Source organism: Mytilus galloprovincialis, chromosome 11 (assembly GCF_965363235.1).
Source record: "Mytilus galloprovincialis chromosome 11, xbMytGall1.hap1.1, whole genome shotgun sequence".
NCBI lineage: Eukaryota > Metazoa > Mollusca > Bivalvia > Mytilida > Mytilidae > Mytilus > Mytilus galloprovincialis.
In genome coordinates this window covers 53351901-53377795 of record NC_134848.1, presented here as the reverse complement: position 1 = coordinate 53377795, position 25895 = coordinate 53351901, and the positions used below count along the sequence as shown (strand labels likewise).

General features: G+C 32.4%; 2 protein-coding genes across 4 annotated transcripts in view; both read right to left on the bottom strand.

The window, feature by feature from the left end:
- LOC143051987 (CD109 antigen-like) overlaps positions 1-13687 on the bottom strand; it is a 65582-nt gene extending 51895 nt beyond the window's left edge. Inside the window, exons 1-8 of the mRNA XM_076224957.1 lie at positions 13652-13687; positions 10040-10128; positions 8316-8476; positions 6081-6106; positions 4999-5146; positions 3753-3823; positions 2305-2430; positions 1790-1829 (exon numbers count right to left, since the gene is read on the bottom strand). Coding sequence (XP_076081072.1) covers positions 1790-1829; positions 2305-2430; positions 3753-3823; positions 4999-5146; positions 6081-6106; positions 8316-8476; positions 10040-10119 — 652 coding nt within the window. The 5' untranslated portion in view covers positions 10120-10128; positions 13652-13687. The remainder of the gene's footprint in view (positions 1-1789; positions 1830-2304; positions 2431-3752; positions 3824-4998; positions 5147-6080; positions 6107-8315; positions 8477-10039; positions 10129-13651) is intronic.
- The window catches only part of LOC143052378 (CD109 antigen-like), a 160107-nt gene that overhangs the window by 65275 nt on the left and 68937 nt on the right, over positions 1-25895 (bottom strand). The window lies entirely within an intron of this gene.

The window sequence follows — 25895 nt, the reverse complement described above, 5'->3', positions numbered from 1 at the left end:
CCATACATGAATATATACTAAGGTTCACTTATCTTTCGGTGCACCTGATGTAAACCCATTAATTTTGTCTTAAATGGGGACTTGAGATTGTACAGTACTGTACATTGTTTTATGTGATTCTTTTAAGACGATATTTTTGGTCATTTTCCGTTTTATGTTTTGTCGGGATAACTTCTACATTCGGATTTGTTTGTTTTCGTAATGATGTTTATAATGGGTACAAACAGCCACAACGTGAAACTATTCTCTGCTTTTCGGCTTGTATTACTACTTGTACATGAAATTTTACTGCGATTGAAATACTGCAAATTGTCCTAACAGCTTTGTATCACATGTATATCCGTCGAATATAGTTTATTATTTTCTCTTTCAAACAGTTAATGTTTTAGAAACATGATAAGGTGTATGAACAGACAAAAAGAAAAGAAAGAAATATTTATCAATTAATTGTTGGCTGTCAAGTGCAGCTTAAATGAAGTAATGAATGAATCATTTCTCATGCAATTGAGCGAAAAACGTTCGAAAGTCTTACGATTTTACATAAATTTATTGTTGGCCGTCTAGTGCTGCTTCCAAAAACATTCTAAGCTTTCTGGCGGAAAGTTGTTTCATTTAAAATCATTAAAAATCTGTTTATTCTTATTAGATATGTAGGACTCTAAAGTGCGATGCGGACGCTAAGGTACGACGGTGACGCTAAAGTGCGATGGTATACGCTAAAGTGCGATGACTCCATAAGCTAAACTGCGATGGTCCGCGAAAGTATAGACGTTAGAAACGTAGTTGGATTATGACGTAGAATGACATTCGTTTATACAAACTAAAACTGAACGATCCGGCAGATTTTTTACAAGTATTAATTAACAACTTTTAAATAAACCAGTATTCAATGACTTAATTAACGAGATTTGTCGTCTGAAGCAAATGTGTTTGTTTTATGTAGGGAAAAGGACATTTGTATCCTGTAGTCGACCATTTCACTATTTAGATACGATTTAGTCATATCCTGTATCTTGCAGTTATTGAAAGCGAACGAATACATTAAAAGCATTGTTTTTATTGCAGTTTATTTTGCGGTTCCCGTTAAAATATTGTCGCTTTTATTAGGAACATATACTATTCCCCGCTTATTGAAAAGTTACATGTACGTCGATTATAAAGGCACATTTTTATAAGCGTAAATTATAAATTTGGACTAAAACATTAGTTTGTTCATTTTAGGAAATTATAACATGTATTAGTACTCGCTACGAAAAAGGGTTAAGCCTGGCAAACACCTCCGTTTCCCGCACTTAAATTAAAGTTTAAAATATTACATTATTTACGTTTATTACGTGGTCAAACCTCTAGATACAATTTAGCTTACCGGTAAATCATAAAGCCTATCACGTCATATGTTATACCTTAACATACTAGCTTTAGTGGAGGATCCAGGGGGAGGATTCCGGGGGTTGGAACCCCTTTTTTTGGACGATCAATGCATTTTAATGGGAACATATAGTTGGAACCCCCCCCCCCTTTGTCCTGGGTTTGGGACCCCCTTTAAAAATGGCTGAATCCGCCCTTGAGCTTTTGCAAAAAGACTTGCTTTTAACATCTATGTACTTTAATGTTCTAGCCCTTAAACATTACCCTATTGTTCCATTAGCTTGCTATACCATCGTACTTTAGCAAACAAATAACCATCGTACTTTAGCGTGAGACACCATCGTACTTTAGCATGACCATCAGACTTTAAAGTACCATCGCTCTTTAGAGTCCTACAGATATATTCTATGAAATGTCTTACCATATTGGTCAACTGTAACTGTCCTGTTTGAAGATACTCCCTATCAATTATTAAGAATACGTTTTTAAAATGTGAGTGTCTACCATAAAATAATTCAGAATTGACGAAGCATCATTTTTTTAAAAACATTCATCTTATATCTTGTAAGTACACAGCATGTATGTAAATATATAAAACCTGAATACAATTCCAAAATTGCAATTGCAAACCGAGAAATAATTTAGAATTGAAGAAGCAGCAATGTATTACCAGATTAATTTTATATCTTTTAAGTACACAGCATATAGGTAAATATATAACACATTAAAAAGGACGAAATATACCAGAGGGACAGTCAAACTCATAGATCTAAAATAAACTGACAACGCCATGGCTAAAAATGAAAAAGACAAACAAAAAAACAATAGTACACAGGCCACAACATAGACTAAAGAATAAGCTACACGAACCCCACCAAGACAAGGGGTCATCTCGTGTGCTCCGGAAAGGGAGCTTATTAACATAAGCAAACATACGTGTGATGTGGCTTTAATTGTCCAGTCACCGAGTACAGGATTATCCGTCATCACCATGGAACCTGTATAAACTCCACTATTATGGCTGACATTTCGCCACTGTTTTATCAAATTTCCTTTGGGATCCTAAGGAAACATGTTTAAATCTGTGATTGTTAATATCAATTATATGTTCATTTCTTTTTTTATAAATTAACTGTTTGTAAAAGTACAATTTATTCGAAAAACTAAGGATTTTTTTATCCCAGGCATAGATTACCTTAGCTGTATTTGGCCAAACTTTTTGGGTAATTTTGGATCCTCAATTATCTTCAAATTTTTACTTGTTTGTCTTTTTAACTTTTTTGATCGGAGCGGCACTGATGAGTCTTATGTAGACGAAACGTGCGTCTGGTGTATCAAAGTATAAGCCTAGTACCTTTGATAACTATACATATCTAAAATACGTGAATCAAAATAGACAAGAATTGTTTTGTCACTTTTAGATTCACTCACGAAATCCACACAACTTGGTATCCAATGATAATCCACTGTATATGTTTCATTTGTCGTAGCAACAATATCAGCTACCGTTTTTCGGTAATGATATCAACGACTTATCATGATATTTGAACTTGCACAATACGAAAAGCTCAACCAGTGCCTCAAAAACTGACCATCATCCAGATAACCTTATATCAATGGCCTTATTTTAATGTCCTGTTTGAGTTGTTCGTCACTTTTGTTGACAGTCGTTTGGATTTGATGTATGTAACTTGTGTGCTTTTGTGAGTTCTTTTTTTCAAGACATTTTGTTTGTGCAAATATTCTTAAAGCCATACCATGTTTTAGATATTATTGGATCGTCTCCCGTAAGCAAGTTATAGAACCTATAATTATAATTGGATTGCATAGGTGAAACAGACTTCCAACGAATTGTAGCCTTTGAAAAAGTCTGATAACCAGTTAAATTACCAACTCATACATTAAACGAGAATGTGTCCTCAGTACACGAATGCCCCACTCGCACTATTATTTTCTATGTTCAGTGGACCGTGAAATTGGAGTAAAATCTCTAATTTGGCATTAAAATTAGAAAGATCATATCATAGGGAACATGTGTACCAAGTTTGAAGTTGATTGGACTTCAACTTCATCAAAAACTACCTCGACCAAAAACTTTATCCTGAAGCGGGACAGACGGACGGACGGACGGACGGACGAACGAACGGACGCACAGACCAGAAAACATAATGCCCCTCTACTATCGTAGGTGGGGCATAACGAGTGCAACAGGGAGATTAAGAAATATATTATTCATTTATTTTGCACAAGTAGATGTACTGCGTTGTGTGTGTTATTAAATTGCAGTCAAATAATTTATTGCATACCGTTATATTATGAAAGATAAAGTACTTTTCAACAAAGATGACATCATGACTAGTAGAGTTAAATCTTACAAAACTTACATGCATAAATATATTGAAAGGACCATAATACACCTTGAGATCGGTGTATAAGGCAAATACTCGAAAGTTAACTGTAATGAAATAAAGAATTATACACGTAACATTTGATCGCTAAAACCACTAGTAAATCAACCCACCATTGTTTTTTCTTAAAATATCCTGTACCAAGTCAGGAATATGGAAGTTGATATAAAATAATCCGTTTCTATGTATGTGGCGTCTGTTTTTGTTTTTGTTTTCAAAGCTCTCCAACTTTGTACTTAATTGGCTTTATAGAAAATTTGATATGAGCGTCACTGATGAGTCTTATGTAGACGAAACTCATGTCTAAATTATAATCCTGGTAGCTTTGATAAATTTTTGAAGCAGATTAGAAATTTTGTTGTACTGTTATTTTTCTCATATATTAAATACGTTTCCCTTAGTTTTTGTTGATGACCCGCATTTATTCCGCTTATTCGACTTATGATTATTAAACTGGTCAACTACTTTTCCTTTATTTTAACAATATAATTAAACAGTATACCGTTATTGATTGATTTTTGTTTATCAGAATAGGACTTATGTTTTAAGACAAAAACGGGATTTGCAAGAGAGTATTAATGTAACTTATATTTTCCCAAAATGAAGCATAATGTGTTTATCTATTTTTGGTCTAAAGTTTGTTATAGACATCGTAATTGCTGAATCACTTATGATGAGAATTCGACAATTCGACCGTTCAGAATCTAAAGAACTATGGGTAGTCTCATTGTTTGTACACCAAAATGAAAATAACGATTCGTCATTGGTTAAATTTCTATTGACGGAACGTTTTAAACCATGGCCAATCACAACGTTTTGGTGTACGCTTTTAAAAATATTACCCAGAAAGCGTAAGAATCTGAAACGACTAATCAACTGTCAAGTTATCAGTAATTATAATTACCTTTGTGTTGTTTAGCAAATATTTATCTGAATACATTTGTAACACGTATTTTTACAATAATTTGTCGATTACAGGATAAAAAAAAGAACATGACTAATTAATGTATTGTTCAGTCGTATTAGAGATATTCAGATCAAATGGTCTACAAGCGTCCCAAGCTAAAACGAATCTACACTTGACTTTTCCACTAGCCCTAGACCTAAAATTTAACTATAATCTTAGCTATAACCATAAACTGTTTCCTTATCCTTCAATCGAAACCAAACATTTAGGTACTGGGTCCCATAATGTAAATGAATTACCCCTATATGTACGTACTTGTTTGTCCTGCTTTGTATATTCCCTTATCAGTTTGGATAAAAGATACAGTTCTAGCACGGTATGATATATATGTCTCTTCCTTGAAAGACAAGCCTCCAGTTCCTGTTATAATAAGCTTACAAGCTTGTTCCAAAAAATCTGGTACCTAGAATGATAGCATACAATAATTATTATAGGATTTGCATATTACGGAATACATTGATATGATTAGTAGAGAGGACTTACGGTATTTGATCTTGCTTTGGTTATTTGTCGATAGAAGATGTTGACCGAACTTCTTTCGTTACAAATGTAAACAAGATGGCGGCCATAATAACAACAAATTTAACACAGTTGTTTGAATTATTATAAGAGTTTTTGCAGTTACTTTTTATCAGATAGCAAATTTCATTGAGCACATATTTTGCCTTATTAAAAAAATACATTCATGCGTCAGGCCTATTCAATGACATATATATACAATTTATCAAGAGCGATAGACAAAATTTATAGGGCCTTGCATTTTACCTATGTTACCACGGGTTGGCCCATTATGCTAAATATTTTACCATGAGCGATGGTAAGTGGAAAATATCGGCAAAGAGGGCAAACCCGTGGCAATATCAGTATAAATTCAAGCACCCATGAATTATTTCTGTACTAATACGACAAAAACAACATTTCTTTTGGATCGAAGTGCTCTGGATGAAGGGAGGTATTTGTCGTACCCGTAAATAAACCCACTACTATATTGACGTAAAAGAACGTAGAAAGCTGAATCAATGACAAGACATATGTTTAAACTTTTCACAGTAACGTATAAAGATAGGTGGATTAAATTTGACACTTTGTATATTGAGCTTTTGCATATTCTATGCACAAAATTAGCTTTAATAAGTGGCAAAAAGTAATTACATAGAAAATTCCAAACTCTTAGTCAAAGCTGATAAAATCCTTATCCAAACATGTGGTTTTGACGTTTTGTGTCTGAGAGTCGTTTTCTTTTTCCGAATTTTTATAACTGTACAATATTAATATGAGCTTTATGAAATGGATCTCTGATAATTGATATCGTTTAAATGATCGTAAATAATTCTTACATGTAGACTTAATTGGTTCGTAGACCCTGAAAAACATGAATCCTGATGTTATAACTGAAATGTCAAATAATTGAGTTCTCCCGAAATTCATTTTTTTTAATTTGTTTTGCATTTTCCCATCTTGATGTAACATAATGGCCCATTCCAGTTGATATCTGCTAAAGGGGGATGGATGGTCCTTTATGAAGGGTGTTAAATTTATACATCTTAGGGGTTTTTCATCTGACACGTACACTTATACGCAAAAAACTTCTGAGGGTCTTGCATCAGTACATATATATAAAAGAGGGACGAAAGATACCAAAGGGACAGTCAAACTCATAAATCTAAAACAAACTGACAACGCCATGGCTAAAAATGAAAAAGACAAACAGAAAAACAATAGTACACATGACACAACATAGAAAACTAAAGAATAAACAACACGAACCCCACCAAAAACTAGGGGTGATCTCAGGTGCTCCGGAAGGGTAAGCAGATCCTGCTCCACATGCGGCACCCGTCGTGTTGCTTATGTGATTACAAATCCGGTAAATAGTCTAATTCGGTAGGTCAAATTCATGAAAGGGAAGGGGATTGTAGTTACGACGTGAGGAACATATCCGATATCATTTGTGAAATGGTTATTCCATAACGGTCAACCAACTCGTGATGGCGTCCGTAAAATTTACGAAGGGATGATTTCAACTTCACCATTTGGAACTCTTGATTTAATAGCTTCCTTGTGAGCAGTAACCCTCTATCAAGAAAATCATGATAGGAAATGCAAGCACGGGAATATCGTATCAATTGAGAGATATATACCCCGTATGCAGGTGCTGCTGCATGTTGCTACTTAGAAATGGAAAGTTCACAATTGGAAAGCTGAAATCATCTCTTTTGTCGTAAAGTTTTGTCTTCAACCGACCCTCATTGTCAATTTCTAGATGTAAGTCAAGATATGAAGCTGACTTAACTGTATCTGTAGTATCCTTTATCTCCAATTCGATGGGATAGATGCGTTCCACATAGTCACCAAATTTTGAATTGTTTAGTGAAAGAACGTCATCTATATAGCGGAAAGTAGAGTTAAAGGATATTGCTAACTTCTTATCTTTTTTCCTAAGAAGTTCCTGCATGAAGTCAGCCTCATAATAATAAAGAAACAAGTCAGCAAGTAGAGGGGCACAGTTTGTTCCCATTGGTATGCCGACAGTCTGTTGAAAAACACGTCCTCCGAACGTAACAAATATGTTGTCAATCAAGAAATCAAGCATCTTGATAATATCGGTTTCAGAGAATTTTTTGTTTGAATCAGAGTGATTCTTTACAAAGTAGGATTTACCAAGTAGGATTTAATAAGTACATCTTAGGGGTTACAAAAATGCCTATGTTTGATCTTAGGGGTGCTTTGGAATGTTAACAGTTTCGTAACATGCATTATCTGGTATTGTATTTAAAATTCTGATGGGTACAATCCTTGCAGTAAAAAATTCTGATAGGTCAGATCATTTTTTCCCTTGAAAGTCCATCCACCCAATATGAACAGAAACTCTACATCTGATAGATCTTCATTTTTTAGATGTAATAGAAAGTTTTTCATGATTTTTTTTTGATACGTACAAAAAAAAATCCCCATCCATCCCCACCTGTCAGATATTTACTGGAATGGCCCAATGAAGTCAACAACCTATTGTAATAAAGATATGAAATGAATTAAACAAATACTTGAAAAGTACCATACAGTTCACAGTTTTGTTAATGACATTTCAATAAATAGAAGTATGATAAACTAACAAATATCTATGTATATTTGCGTTTGTTATTGTAGCAGTTTAGTGTTTACTATGTTTATTGTTGTTCCGTTGCTTTCCTTTAATAGTTAATTTGTTTCCCTCGGTTTTGGTTTGTGACCCAGATTTGTTTCAGTTAAATCGATTTATGACTGTTGAACAGCGGTATACTTATGATTCCTTTATTCAACGAGAACCATACTTTATACAGATGTCATGCTTAAAACAAGTATCAATATGTTTGAAAGAATTCAAAACAAGAGGTCAAAATGCTTTTCTATAAGTTACAGGGAATATAACAAGAAGATGTGGTATTATTGCCAATGAGACAACTTTCCACAAGAGACCAAATGACACAGAAACTAACAATAATTTATAGATCACCGTACAGCCCTCAATCAAGTTTATTAGTATACAGAAATTCTGTGTAAAAATGTAGTCAATGACCTTCATTATTAATTACCTCTTTTAAATGTTCCTAATGTCTGACTGATAAATGAACTATTTATAGTAGTGACCAATTTAGCTTTAACAGTGACATCACTGGAAGCATTCAATATAGTAACGCTAATATCAAAGTTTACTCCCGGTTGTACTTGTCTTGGTGCTAGGATAAGGTATGAGCTTAGAATACAAATAGGAGTAAATTAATCATATATACATGATATGTAAGAGCAGAATATGTAAGGTTTAAACGTATTCGGATGTGTCTACTTTTGTGTTTCAAATGTCTGGTTATGTAAATGTATTTCAGTTGTTTCCTGTAATTAGTTGATACTTCAGCTTTACCATGTACATCTTTTGAATATTCATTTTATTAAATTTACTGTTTGCAAAAGTATAAATTACTCTAAATTATAGGGATTTTCTGGTAACTTAACGGAAAACCCTTGCCGTTTTTGGCACAACCTTTTTGATCTTTTGGTCCTCGATGCTGTTCAACTTTGTACTCGTTTCGGCTTTCTAACTTTTGTATCTGTGCGTCACACATAGGTCTTGTGTGGACAAAATACACTTCTGGCGTATTAAAATTTTGAACTTGTTGCCTTTTGTTGGCTGTTGTTCGTGTGATTCTTTGTCTATTGTGTTCTCCAATTTACTTATATTGTAGTCCTGTGTTGTCATTTTGATGTTATATTTCACATGGCCATAAAAGTGCGAGGTTTGGCATGCCACAAAACCAGGTTCAACCCACCATTTTTTCCTTTAAAAATGCCCTGTACCAAGTCAGGAATATGGTCATTGTTATATTATAGTTCGTTTCTGTGTGTATTACATTATAACGTTGTGTCGTTTGTTTTCTCTTATTTGTGAGTGTAAATTCACATTGCGATAAGACGTGTCACGGTACTTGTCTATCCCAAATTCATGTATTTGGTTTTGATGTTATATATATATGTTATATTTGTTATTCTCGTGGGATTTTGTCTATATGTGTTACATTTTAGTGTTATGTCGTTGTTCTCCTCTTATATTTAATGCGTTTCCCTCGGTTTTAGTTTGTTATCCCGATTTTGTTTTTTGTCCATGGATTTATGAGTTTTGAACAGCGGTATACTACTGTTGCCTTTATTTAAGTTTACCATAAAACAAATAGTTAATGTATCACTTTTTATCACCAATCTTATTAATATTGTAGTTATTTTTTATGACTGTGCTCTTCTTGATACTAATCATGTAGTAATGTAACCAAAGATGAGATCACAAATAAATGTACAATATTTTAATAATATATACACGGCGGTCAATATCAATTTATATGATATTACAATATAATGTGTGACATTTGATTTTAAGGAAAACCATCAGTCATGAAATGTGTGCTATTTGACATTAGGCATGCATCATTCATGAATGTGTGGCTATTGTCGTTAAATTTGCCTTGGATCATAGAATGTGTCACCCTTGAAGTTAGCAACAATTAACTATGAATCGGGTGCCGGTTGATACTATCAATTTTGAGTTGTGTACGTAACGCTTGACGTTAAACATTCAACAATCGATTTTTATATGTCAAAAATGTTTTCCAATTGGTTAGTAATATCATAGACCTTACGAATAATTCTTGTTAATTTTTTGGAAACAACAAAAACATTTCAAACGTTTTACAAAATAAACAAGAAGCTTTTAAAAACCCAATACCGAAAGGATTATAAAACAAGTATAGACACTTACAAAAAAACTCACCTTTTAGCATATCCAACTGATAATAAAATGACTATGATAACTATATGAAGCATTCCCGATTTTTTCAAAATAGTTCTCATATAGAATTACTGAAATAGATAGCATTCAATTCCTTATGGATAATTCAAATTAACACATTATCAACAAGGTGAAAAGAATTGTGAAATATAAATAACCTCGGATAACATCGATAAAGTGTACATCTATATTTCATGAACATTTGCACATGTTAGTAGACTATAATTAGTTATTTAACGTGTATACATGAATATAAAAACAAAATGGATATAGTAATATTCAAAAATAAATTAGACTGTGTATTTCCTGCTATGATTAAACGAAACCATTATGACTGCTCAGTTCACGATCTCTCCCTTATCACTGTATAAACGCTATATATGGACAGTATTGCTCGCTTAACACATGTGCATTCTCACGAGTAAATGATATTTAATTGTCCTTTAGATTTGCATGCAGAAATCCTATTAATGTTAAATAGAAGAAAAAGTATAGCAGTAGTTAAAGTTTTTTATATGTTTAGTTTTATGCCTTTTTGATGTAATTGTTTCGGATGTATAAGGCAAGACTGTTTTAATAAAAAAAAATTGTCTATGTAGAAATAACATTTAAAAAACGGAGTTCACAGTGAACAACCCGAATATCACGTTATTTTAAAGTATGAACTTCATTTTTTTTTGTTATTTTGAATTTTGACAGTCATACCTTATGATTGAATTACAATTTCAATTTAAGCCGAATAAATCATGATAAAACGTTAAACAACACCATAGTTCAAAGACTAAAGGGGCACAACTTCCAACGTGACATCACACAGAAATTTAAGTATAATAATCATCACATATTTACTACTGGGGTGTTGGTATTACTTGATTTATTTCACTTGAGTGGGCGGAGTTTATCCGTTTCGCTTATTTAAGACAAATCCATTTATAGACAGGTGATTTGGAATAAACTCGTCAATGAAGTGCCAGTTATTCATCCCATATCATACACAATGTACTCTCAGGTCATTTGTATACCCATTTGGTGGCACTGATAGGTGATAAGAAATCAATAATGATTAAAACGGAATTCACCCTTATCACACACATCTTCAAATAGACTGTCTTTATGCAAATTAAAACGTAAGCTCCGCCCGATCAGTTGAAATAACATAAGTAATACCCTCGACAGTTCACACACCAGTGATATTTTTCCGATGTTGTTGAAATAGAAAATGTGGTATGAGTGTCAAGTCCAAGTCCTAATTTATTAAAGAAAAACAATTATAGGTTTAATTACGGCCTTCAACACGGAGTCTCTTCTCACACCGAACAGTAAGCTATAAAGGGCCCCTAAAATGACTCATATAAACCATTCAAACGGGAAAACCAACGATATAATATATTTACAAAAATAAGAAACGAGAAACACAGGTGAACCACATCAATAAACGACGACACCATGTTCAAGATATCAGGCTTAGAAATTAATTCGATAGACGCGCATTGTATCTGCGCAGAACTCATCAGGGATGATCTTACATGTTTTACTAAATCAATTAAATCATAACAATACGCGAAGTTTCAATCAAATGACAAACATAAAACATATAAAGACTAGCAATATTAACACAAAGGGCAGATAATAGTTTAGAACCCAGCAAAAATTGGCTCGAATCATTTCTAAACCAAGTTGTTCCGTCTATGATCATCTATGTGATGTATGATAGCAAGACAAATTCCTGGACGTAAACTTAGTCCAACAAATAAATCTACATTTGTTAACAATTAGCGTTCATTATTCAATCATGTCAATACCGACGAATAGAGAGCTTGATTGATTCCAATTTCCTCGAATCTGTTCACCACTATATATAACGCAAATATAAAACCAGTGACAATGAAGGTAACAAATAGACATACTGTGCTCAAGTATTTCTTAATTCAATTCAATTTTCTCCAGGAAAAGTCTTACTGTAATAATGAATAACCTCATTATGTATTTCTATAACAATATAGTATCATATGTTTAGCTTCTCAAATCTTCCATCTTATCGATACATTTTTTATTCTTTTAATTAAGGAAGTTCGCTGCTCAGTTTCGAGATAAATAACTTTCCTTAACACTAGTATATATTTATAGGGAAATAAATGAGGAATCAAAAGAGCAAATAAAATATAAGGGTCAACGTAGTTGTTTTCGAGATATGACCCATTGTAGTTTTGGCGGGAAAATGTTCTCTCTTCACTTTTCAAAGCTTTATCATTGACCAGTTAAAGTTCTCAAAAATTATTAAAAAATGATTAAGATTTTATGAGATTTTTACAAATGGCTTATAATTAAAAGATTAATAAAAAGAAAAATGGGGGTCCATGGGCAAAATTTTTTAAGGCATTCAAATGGATAAAACCAGAGGTTTTCGAAAATCTGACAAAAAATCCAAAACAAGACAAACAAACATCCTTGAACGTGTGATGTTTTTTAAAATAACAGTAAGTTTTATTTTGCTTTGTCTTTTCAACATTCGATATCCATATGATATTACTTTGCTGAATAGGTAACTGGAAAAGCAACTTATTTTAGCGAGTAGAAAAATTACGCGAATAGAAATCGTCGCAAATATGTAAAACATGGATCTTCCTTATCGAACTACATCAAATAAATTAGGAAAAACGATATTAAATAACCGTGAAGTGGAAAGGGTGAAACGCGAAATAAAGTATCCGTCAAAATAATTTGGATTACAATATATATCTGTTCCATATTACTTATTTCTAATATATAAACAGTCAATACTGCTATTAGTGTCTCATCTTTTAGTTGTCGGGTTATTTACAGTCTATGGGTTTGACGGTCCCTTTCACCCTCTGGTATCTTTCGCCCCTCTTTTTTAACGAAAATCCGTCTTATCAGGTCACCCGTCTCTCGTCCAAGTAATATCTTTGCATTTTGAATTTCAATTGACTGTTGATCTCACTTTCTGCTGACGAATGTACAGATTTGACTATAATCGAATAACCTATATATAGCAAATTAATATGATATGGATATCGAATGTTGAAAACTTATCAATCATATTTAAAAAGACAAAGCAAGATAAAAAAAAAGGTAGAATATGAACTCAAAACAAAGGGAAACTTGATATGTCGATACAGAACATGTACGCTACGCATAGATAACCACTCAAGCGAATCTTAATTCCGTCAAAGTTCATAATAGGAAACAAGACATATTCGGTATAGTGTAAGATCAGATTAGTGTCATGTCGATTGTGTGTTGAAACACAAATGTATAGTACAGCAATGTTTTTCTCAGCTTTTATAAAATACAGTGAGACCTGGCTAAACCGAATTCTGGATAAAACGAAAACCCGTATAAAATAAACATATTTTTTTAAGAACCGTCATATCAAATTGTATGTGTTGTGAACCTGATAAAACCGAACATAGGCCAAACCCGAACAAAATCGTGAGTCCCGAATAGGTTCGGTTTAGACAGATTTCACTGTACTTTACAGGGTATGATCATTATGATATTCTGATTGACTTTAAAGGTGTAAAATGAATAATTCACTTATTTCTTATGCTTTACTAGATATATATTCCTTACCTTTTGGTTGACATTCAAACACTGATTATAATGTATGCAATAATAAGTCGTGATAAACAGTTCAAATTATGAACCCGGAAAATTCTTATCTTATGTGCATTATTTAATGGAACTCGGCACGTTAAAGAAACTTGTTTTGCATATGATTGGCTGTCGAATTTGAACTTACATCTATTGACATTTCCTTGTCTGAACAGATATAGATATAGGAAGATGTGGTATGAGTGTCAATGAGACAACTCTCCATCCAAATAACAATTTATAAAAGTAAATCATTATAGGTCAATGTGTTTATATTATCTAGAAAATTCTCTCAGAATAATCGAAGGTCCAGGAATATAAGAGCAGACCTCAGTTTGCCTCACTATACACCTTTTAACTTTAGTATGATAAGTGTTATGTAAATAATACTTTCAAAAAAATGATTTGATATGAACATGATGAAAGCGACCAACTAATAACATAAACGAAGTCAATTATTGAAAAAAAATCCCTGAAATACGTGAAATTAAGTCGACTGAGTCGTGCTATAAATTTATCATGAAACGTTGTGGAAAACCCAACTAATAATGGTAAACTGACAAACTGTTTACACAATTTCCAAAATTTTCAGAAATTTTAAAGATGCTCTATGAAACAAATTATTTATCAACTTAAACTTTGAACTTGGGATTTTCTATCCCAGAAATAAATTACCTAAGCTTTCTTTTGAAAAAAAAATTAAGGAACTTTTGTTCCTCAATTATTTTCACTTCGAACTCTATTATACCTGTTAAACCTTTCTTATTCGAGCGTCACTGGTGAGCCAATGTAGTCAATACGCGCAGCTGGTGTATATAAGATGAGTTTTTACAACGATTTAATCGATGACCTTGTCTATTGTGTTTTTCAAGTGCTCTAGGGGCCTTTCAGTTTCTGCTTCTACAATATCATCTGTCACGTTTCTCATGACTATAATAATTGTGAGAAGGAAGTTCTAATGCAATTTTTATGTTATATTTTGTTTCATTGGCTAAAAGTTGCCGTCAAATCAACAGTTGACCAGGCGATTTTGAATTGATTGAATCAACAAATGTTCGATTGCTGCAATATCATTAGAAATATAACAATACATACCTCAAATTCGCCGTTTTGATGTAATTTTATCCGAATTTGAATCGTAGAAATATGTAATAACATATTTTTTTGGGAAGATCAATGCAAATGTCACAATTCGTGAGCACGAAAAATAAAAATACGTTTAACATCTGACATTGCTAATATTAGTTCTAATAATTCAAGCAGCAATGTCTACAAAAGCGTTTTTTGACTACCCAGAGACTAAACACAGTCCGTCCAGTAAATTCCAGGAATCCAGAATAAACTGCAAACACCAGTCCTACCTACTCAAAATGGTCGAGTGTGGCCAAGCATACAGGCTGGGATCTGATTAGTGTGTCCAAGTATTATTTCAATAGGGCGTATTATTCTTGTATGCCCAAAAGGAGAAATTTCATCTGATAGAATCGATTCTGAAAAAGCCAGCGATTCGAATGGTATGGTATGCCCTAGATTAAAATCGTTGGTGATTTGAGGGTCAGGAAAGGTCCATACTAAAGTGCTTCCGAATCTGTAAAACCGTAAATTCAAATCATCGGTCATCGGATCGTCAAAGCCATTTATTTGATATTCGTATTGGAAAATATTTCTGAAATTGGAAGAAACGCGACAAAATGATTTCCCATATTCGTAACCATTTTCCTCTTCGATGGTTTTAATTCTATCAACGGGAACATCACGACCTGTAAATTTACTGTTGTAAGGAACTCTACAAGGGTGGTTGATTTCTTTGATACGCCAAGTACGCTCGGATCCAATACTATCTTCTTTCCTGTGCATCTGTATTTCTTGTTTCTTCCTTTTCATATCCCTGATTTGTTTTCTCGTTATAAGATGACGATCCTTCTGTGTTATCCATTGGTTGTATGATTTCAAATACTTTCTGCTCTTTGCCTTTCCTGTCTTGAAAAAAAGAAGATATAGAACCATAAAACTTTAATTTATCTTTGAAATTATTTTCAAATATAGAATAGCTAGGTATTATGTAATAATATATTTAAGATGTAAAAACAAGTCCACAATTTTGAATATACTTACACAGTAACATGGAAGCATAGAAACTGTACCACCTTCCTTTCTTTTAGTAATTGCTTTGTTGACCCAGTTCGACTTACCTTTAATGTGCATTAGTAACGACAAACGCGCGTTTCGTCTATAAAAGACTCATCAGTGACGCTCGAATCCATAAAAAAAATTAAAAAAAGGGTATAATGTGCTCGAAACGACAGCAGTTGTCAAAATCGAGGCAAGTGTCTAGAAACAAGGCAGAGGAATTAGTGCCTGTTGTTTCGCTAATATATGTGTTCATTTATAAAGCTATAAATGGGACAAACCTATAAATGGGACAAAAAACAGAGTTTCGATTCTTAATCGAAATACCATCATCAATAAACCTTTTTTGAAATAAGATAATCGTTCGTCCCGGAATATTCTGTTTTTAACAATTGCCTGAAAGACATCCAACTTGACTAATGTCTGGTTATGTAATGTATTTCAGTTGTTTCCTGTAATTAGTTAATACTTCAGTTTCATCATGTGCATCTTTTGTATAGTAGTTTTATAAATTTACTGTTTGCAAAAGTATAAATTATTCTTAATAATAGGGATGCTCTGGTAACTTAACAGAAAACCCTGGCCGTTTTTGGCACAACTTTTTTTTATCTTTTGGTCCTCGATGATGTTCGACTTCGTGCTTGTTTCGGCTTTCAAACTTTTGTATCTGGGCGTCACTATTAGATCTTGTGTGGACAAAATGCACTTCTGGCGTATTAAAATTTTGAACTTGTTGCCTTTTGTTGGCTGTTGTTCGTGTGTTTCTTTGTCAATTGTGTTCTCCAATTTGTTTATATTGTAGTCCTGTGGTGTTGAGTTGTCATTTTAATGTTATATTTCACATGGCTATAAAAGGGGAGGTTTGGCATGCCACAAAACCAGGTTCAACCCACCATTTTGTCCTTTAAAAATGTCCTGTACCAAGTCAGGAATATGGCCATTGTTATATTATAGTTCGTTTCTGTAAGTGTTACAATTTAACGTTGTGTCGTTTGTTTTCTCTTTTTTTTTTAGTGTAAATTGACAGTGCGATAAGACGTGTCACTGTACTTGTCTATCCCAAATTCATGTATTTTGTTTTGGTGTTATATTTGTTATTCTCGTGGGATTTTGTCTGATGCTTGGTCCGTTTCTGTGTGTGTTACACTGTAGTGCTGTGTCGTTATTCTCCTCTTATATTTAATGCGTTTCCTTCAGTTTTAGTTTGTTACCCCGATTTTGTTTTTTGTCCATGGATTTATGAGTTTGAACAGCGGTATACTACTGTTTCCTTTATTGTTCATGTGATAGGAGAAATATAAAATATCTGCAAGGTAAGTTGCATAATTGGTCCCCAAAAGAGTACCGACAACCTACTGGAAATTTCTACCTCCAAATTCAACAAAACAGTTGTCAATAAAAATACTGATCTCTTCTTCTTCTCATTCTCTTATTTATATTCCAAAAAAATTATTATAAGAAGTATAGTATAACTTTTAGGGAGGACAATATTTCTTTTTATAAACCTATATGGAGTTATTTTCTTTCAGAACGACAGGCCATTCTTTTTCAGAATCAACCCGGACGATACCATGTTTCAATGATATATGCTCCAAGGCATACAATAATGACCTGTGTGAGGTTATTATTTTCCTTGATAAACATGCAATCTATGATTTATTTCAAAACTTTATTCGTCAAATAGTTTTTTGTTGCCGATTTGGAAATTTATTTTTTAAATTTCAATCGATGATAGGTGTAAAAGAAACCGTCATTGTAGTCCCGCATTTTAATTTTAGAAACAAATAACGTGAAGTACGTGAAATTTTGTTGATTTATCGCTACAATAAAGAAACATTATTGATGAATTTTAATGTAGACTTTCATAAAATAAATACAGATTTAACCTATTCGTGTGTAAGATTTTGAAAATCTTATTGAGTCACACTGAATAGGTTGATTGATTTTTGGTCGCCTGCTTGACGTCCAGTGGCAAATTTTTCATGCATGTTCAGAACGATTCACACTGTATAGAAATCATACTGTGACCTACATGTATTTATATTCGTCTTCGTGCCAGTTCTTAACTTTTTAAAATTTATATATACCTTTTACTCTATCAAATGATCAACTGATAAGATAATCTTATATTCTATTGAATAACATTAACGTAACTCACGAAAGGGTCGGGTGCGGAGGGTATATAAATATATCCTGATTATCTTTTAATAAAATGTAATGCTATTCAAAAGACAATCTTTCTGAATTTTTCATTCGATTCAAGTAAAATTGTTAAAAAGATAACCACTTTTCTGCGATAGAAATAACATAACAAAAAGAAAAACCTTTTCCATAAGCTAAGTGGTACAATCAATTACTTACAATGTGTCTTGTATTTGTCATACAGCGTTATTACATTTGTCTCTTACTTCATGCAGTTACAGTAATATTTTTATTGAGTATGGATAATAATTTTTAAAAGGTTTATATCTAAATTATTTAGTGAGTTTTATTTCACATTCTAAATGAGCCGCAGGGCGTATTAAAACCTGAACGCATAAGACAGGAATGTCCCACTTAAGTGTTGTCGGTAAAATAGGATACTAAATTTTACAAATCTTTATAAAATAATATTTTTTTGACGGTATATAAGTCAGATAATGCATATTTTAAGGTTTTTCTTGTCGTAGAACACACCTCGGGGTGTCAGGATTGTTCAAAGAAAGACCTACCTCCGGTCGGTCTTTCATTTGATCAATTCTGACACCCCTCGGTGTGTTCTACGACAAGAAAAACCTTAAAATATGCATTATCTATAACTTATCACAACGTGTCCTGCCAGTTTGATAGGTGTTTCAGGATTGTTATACAAGTAGTACAAAATAAATGAGGGTCCATTACAATTACTTGTTTCATATAATTCGGTTATATATCACAAATATTGGCTATTTGTTATGTTTTTATCTGATAACTGCTACACACCGAAAAACCAGGTAAATTATATCCACGTTACGAATGTTTTAAAATATTTATATCCTTACCTAGAAAGAATTAATTTTAAAAGGATGTTGAGGCTTTGTCTGTAACCTGCTTCATGTGTGTGTGTTAAACAATACTATAGTCTGAAACGTCCACATTGTGAATTGAAGCAGCTTTAAATGTTCTACTTAATCAACTACCAACAATCAGATAATCAGCTTACATTAGACTAAGAGACAATGTGGAATGTACGTCAACGAAGGAGCAATGCCTTGAAGAAATGCCAAAAGATATAAAAAGAAGATGTGGTATGATTGCCAATGAGACAACTGTTCACAAGAGACCAAAATGACACAGACATTAACAACTATAGGTCACCGTACGGCCTTCAACAATGAGCAAAGCCCATAGTCAGCTATAAAAGGCCCCGACAAGACAATGTAAAACAATTCAAACGAGAAAACTAACGGCCTTATTTATATAATAAAAATGAACGAAAAACAAATATGTAACACATATAAACAAACGACAACCACTAAATTACAGGTTCCTGACTTGGGATAGGCACATGCATAAATAATGTGGCGGGGTTAAACATGTTAGCGGGATCCCAACCCTCCCCCTAACCTGGGACAGTGGTATAACAGTACAACATAAGAACGAAACTATTTCAATTTGAATTCTACGCATACAAGTGTATCAAAGTTGTATGATTGATAAAAACAAATAACTCCGAAAAAACTGAATAATCACTTTTTCAGTAAACCTCTTAGGAAGAAAGATAAGAAGTTAGCAATATCCTTTAACTTTACGTTCCGCTGTATAGATGATGTTCTCTCACTAAATAATAAAAAAATTGGTGACTGTTAAACAAATCTATTCTATTGAACTAGAGATAAAGGATACTACAGATACAGCTAAGTCTGCCTCATATTTTGACTTACATCTAGAAATTGACAATGAGGGTCGGTTGATAACAAAACTTTACGACAAATGAGATGATTTCAGCTTCCCAATTGTGAACTTTCCATTTCTATGTAGCAACATTCCAGCAGTGCCTTCAGACGGAGTATAAATCTCCCAATTGATGCGATATTCCGGGCTTGTATTTCCTATTATGATTTCCTTGATAGAGGATTGTTACTCACAAGAAAGCTATTAAACCAAGAGTCCCAAATATTTAAGTTAAAATCATCCCTTCGTAAATTTTACGGACGCCATCACGTGGTTTACCGTTATGTAATAAATAACCGTTTCACAGATGATATCGGATATGTTCCGTATGTCGTAACTACAATACCCTTCCCTTTTCACGAATGTGACCTACCGAATTAGATTATTGACCGGATTTCTAATAACATAGCAACACGACGGGTGCCACATGTGGAGCAGGATCTGCTTACCCTTACCGTGCACCTGAGATCACCCACAGATTTTGTTGGGATTCTTGTTGCTTAGTCTTTTGTTTTCTATGTTGTGTTTTTTATTTTTTAGCCATGACGTTGTCCGTTTTTTTCTATCTATGAGTTTGATTCTCCCTTTTTTTTTATCTTTTGTCGCTCTTTCATCAAAATATATCATTAATATAGTTATTTCTCCTTGGACAGCAAGTAATATCTGTAAAGTCTAATGCTTTAGTGTGATGTATACCCATAATGTTGTGAATTTCGGATTCTGAATCAATTTTGACAAAACATATTTACAGATCACAAATCATTGATTAAAAATGTTAGCGTTAACACTTTTAAGACAAGAGATGACCGAATACGGTTTGTGTGGGGTAGAGTTGGACATGTTTGAGTGCGTAAAACAATCGGATATAATTATGTAAAGTAAAAGTAGACATAGGTAGGTTGTGAATGATTTAATATGATCCACATGATCAAGAGTTATATTAGGGCTAATAAAATGCCCTAACCGTGAACTCATTGCTTTGCTGCATACACAAGAAGAATGTCACTATCCTTTACATAGTTTAGTTTCTTTTAGAATCTATTTTCTAAATTTGGGACGTGCTTTACATTAAGTGATAAACTGGCCGTCTTCTAAGGAGCTGCGATGTGTACCAAATTTTGAAAGAATAATGTCAAAAAATGCTTCAAAGTAGCTGTATTTTTTCAATAAGTTACCTGCAATCTTCTTAGTTTTCGTCCTTTAACCCAACATTTGTTTGTCGAAACGTAAACTCCATCATGTTTTCTTTTCTGTTTGTCGTTAGTTGATAGTACATCTTCCGCTGGACGAGCCTTTGAAGAGCAAATATTATAGATATTATTGATATGCATAAAATTGATAGCATTAGTAACGTTAACTTTGGTGTAGTGTTTTTATTTATTTGTTTAATGATAGCATATACTCATATGGTGAAAAAGGTATATCGATATAAATTTAAGCTTTTTCACTTCATTCGAAATAAACTTAATTATACTGTTTGGGAAAAAACAATACATTTACAAGACAGACAAATATAATCAAAAGTAAAGCAGACTGCAACAAATTAAAACAGGTGATTTCGGTTACGATTTTGTAGTTTGCATATGTACATGGCAAACTACATGCATATGCATTTGTAGAAAAATATAACATTAATTCAGAACTCCAAGTGTCACCTAAAAAGGGGAGTTACTTAACATTGACAGAATCAAACGTTGTCAATCAACGGAGCAAGTGCCAAATTAACTATCATATTCCTAACTTGGTACAGATATTTTCCAAAGAGAGTTAGTAGATCCTTCTTCAAATAGATATTTGAGAATTATATTTATGCAATTTAGAACTTATTATCTGGGAGGTAGCTGTCACAGGCATATGTCATCATGATCAAGCATTACAAGAACGGATTAGAAAATGTAACTACCTCAGAACAATTGACCTTAGACTATATGTATATTGGTTGTTGGTCATATAGCTCCTGGTTAGGTTAACCGACATCAGCGCGTGGGATATTTGACTTTATTCGGTGGTATGTTCATTATTTAGGTTTAATACAATTCTATTTATAATCTAGTAGTAAATGGAAATTTTGTACACATTACATTTTCTACGTGGGTTTTTAGAATTTACAGGATAATATTGGGTAGAAACACTTTACATAAAGGTATCGATTCCTAAATAAAATAAGATTGAAATAAAACTTAGAATGGAAATGTGGAATATTTCAAAGAGACTGCAACGGGAAAACAGTCGAAGGCAAACACTGGATCTTGAATAAAGCGAGAACATCCCGCAAAAAGAGACAGGGTTTTTAACTAGCCCCTTTACATAAACGTGTAATACTTCAGTAAAAATGAACGTCAAACTAACTCCAAAACATATAAATGAATTTGAATGACATGTAATGGTTTTCTTTTATAAATTGGTACTTGGATGGAGAGTTGTCTCATTAGCACTCATACAAAATCTTCTTATGTCTATCAAAATAAAAAAATAAAATAAAACTAACAAGGAAATGAATCTCCTGATGTTCACCCTCCACTATACATATAGCAAATTCCAAATAAATAACGAGCATTCAAGGTTGACGTTTGAAAACTTATATACATCAAAACCCTTTACTACTTATCAAAATGATATCATATTGATCGTAGTTAATGTTAGACGTTCAAAGTTCATACAGATACATTCATTTATTTGTGGTCGTAAATGATAATAAAATAAACATTGTTACTTTAAAATTTAAAGAGTTTAATCAATACTTGACAAGTACACTTATTTTATATATAGTTTTGGCATGTTATCAAATTTTTAAATATATGTAAATTAGAACATACAGTCTTCTTTAGCTGGTATTTCACAATATTAGAATACTAGGTACATATGTATTTAAAGTATTATATTCTCTTGTGCTCTAAGGTAAGTATTTTTTTGTCAAGGGTAACAATCATATTTAAAATGAATATCTACGTTGATTTAACTGAGACAAAATATTATTTTGCTTTATTCTTTTTAGGCATTTCATTTTCGGTTAATTGTATTATGTCACTAAGAGTATCACTGCGATTGCTGCTGTAACAGTAAATTTTATTTTAAAATATACTTTGAACTATCTTTTTTAGGTCAATATAAAATATATGAATAACTAAGGGGATAGATTTTTATTTTTTTTCATAATGTACACAAAATCTAAAATATTGTATTTATATATTATTGTTATTTTAACTTCTGTTCAATATATAACCTTGCAAGAAATATCTGAATGTGAAGCATCGGAAGTTTATGAATAAAATCAATATGATAACTGCAAAGAGATCTGTTTTACGGATTTTTTAAAATGATATAACAACTATTCTGATTTTTTCAAAACCGAAATGAAGTTTCAAAATCGCCTTCTTCAAAGAAATATACTATTTTGCCTTTCGATTAAGTTTTCAGATACATACTAGGGGAAAATAACGTAAGAGAAAAATTGAAAAATACCTATTTCAAACAGCATTTTCACAAATAATAAAGCGTTTTGATGGATATTTGAAAATACAGTAATGTACATGTACTTGGAACGTTTCCAAAACATCACATCCTTAATTTATTTAAGAAAAACTGTATAACGTTTAAATGGTCGATTGCTTTTTAATAAAGCTTTGATATTGATAGTTATATGAGTATACAAAAAAAGTATATATATAATATCTCATGACAGATATAATAATAGATGTATATATTAAAACGTATAAAGGGTCTAACAATAGCGGGTACGTATGTTTGTGTTTAAAAAGATATAGCATTATGATATTTTGTAGAGGAAATGAACACTGCGCATGACTATTTTCTAGATTAAGGGAAACGAATCGAAAATCATCGTTGACATGCGCGCGTCTCCTAGTTTGATGAAAGTTATATTTTCAATAATAAATTTGTTCACGTATATTAATTTAGTATTTTATTAAAGGAATAAAATGTTATTCTTCGCTTTAATTATGACATTAGCTTCATTATAGTCGTCGCTTAGTTCTTCTCAGCAAAACTGCATGTACGGAGTGAGGAAAAACCAGGCAAACAACTCTCAATTTGATAATAAATTGACAGAAATAAGAATCACTGGTACATGTCAATCGGCATATTCTGTAGAACACTTTCTCTTAATCAGCTAATGTTTCTACTTAACGGTATTATGTCAAGATCATTTGTTTAAAATGGCGACCCCTAATTTTGGTTTCTACTTAGATTTCTACTTTCGAAATAATTATCACAGTTCTGAAATCATTTTATTGCATGAATTAGTACAGCATGTGTCAATGTTTCCACAAAGAGTATTGGTGTTGTGTTAAGCACTGTCGTTAACTTACCATTGTTGATTCCTTTCTGTTTCGTATATTCAATCAATCTTGTCCAGTTTTGAGTCTAGCCATGGACATGAATCTTTTTCCGTGTAACATAGTTCCTTTCAAAGTGATATGGATCAACTAAATTCGAACATTATGAATTAAAATTTAGAAATAATAAAAATAAAATATCTCACCTTCAGTCTATACTATTTCAAAAATATATGTCAAACTATTTTTTATTAATAATTAAATCTTGTTTGTTAATTGTTTACATGTATATATTACTACGCCATCTGTTTATAAGAACTGATGTGATTAGGATGACCCAGACACTCAATGCATATACTAAACCCCTAACGGGAGGGATTGTGCCTGATATTCATATGAAGAAGCCTAATCTTTCAATCAGTTTAATTGCGGTCTGGAGCTGGCGAGTCAGTTAACTGCTAGTAGTCTGTTGTTATTTATGTATTATGGTCATTTTATTTATTTTCTTTTGTTACATTTTCTGACATCGGACTCTCTGGAACTGAATTTTAATGTGCGTATTGTTATGCGTTTACTTTTCTACATTGGCTAGAGGTATAGGGGGAGGGTTTGGATCTCATAAACATGTTTAATACCGCTGCAGTTTTGCGCCTGTCCTAAGTCAGGAGCCTCTGGCCTTTGTTAGTCTTGTATGATTTTTAATTTTAGTTTATTGTGTATATGACGTTCATTATCACTGTACAAGTATACATATTTTTAAGGGGCCAGCCGAAGGACGCCTACAGGTGCAAAAGCTTCTCTCTACATTGAAGACCCTTAATATTTCCATAATGAATACTTATGTCAATCCATGTTATTATTTACTGTGAAATTGACAATACTTTGAAATAAAACTCCATTTAAGTAAAGTTGATTTAATGCATTTGAACTGACAATAACATTTGGAAGAAATGGTTAATGAGCTAAAAATTGTTCCTTTTTTGTCACAGCAGGACTTGTCGCATTATATTACTAATTGAATGCCAGTCGAATTATCCGTTTATTTGAATTTGTTAAAAGTTTAGGAACTGAATTTATTTCAAATGGTTTCAATGTTTGAAAAAGGTAAAGAAACATTTTAAAATGACTTTTTTATAGGTTTGTTTTATTCATCATTCATTGACAGGCATTTACATATAGTATCTGATATATTATTAGTATTAATAACAAGACGATATGATTTAACACAATACAATATATATTTGAACGAAGTGTAACATGTCAAGCACATTCATACATTATATTCCGAAATTAAAATTCATTGATTGATTTAACTTTTGTTTAAACCTCTTTTCCCCGGTGAAGGTTAATCAGAAAATAAAAACCATTCTTCTTCTTTGTATAAGCCTCCTATAGACAGGAACACCTCTAATAAAATTAGAGTATATATAAGGGTAATTTTGTGATATTTTTTTTATTTGTTTTATATATCATTCATTGAAGAGTGTTGTCAATACCTGTTACACATACTTAATTACTTAATATTAATGACAATGTACATTCAAAAGTTACATTGATACTAAATTGATATTTGTATTACCTTCATGAATCATTATTTTATGTAATAAAAATGTCATGTTTTACCAGATAAAAAGCCAAAGTAGGCATTAAAATTCATATTTGTATTTAACAATATGGAGTATAATTATCACATGTATACAACAACCCATCACTGATACTGAACCTCTGCTTAAGGTTTGAACTATTATTCACTCTTTCCATTCCCTTGTCCTTTTCATCTAGTACAAACTGACAATTCCTAAATAATACTACTATAAACAGAAAAAATCTTAGAAAATTGAAATAGCGATCACTTGTTGAAAAAGTTAAAAATATATATAACGTGT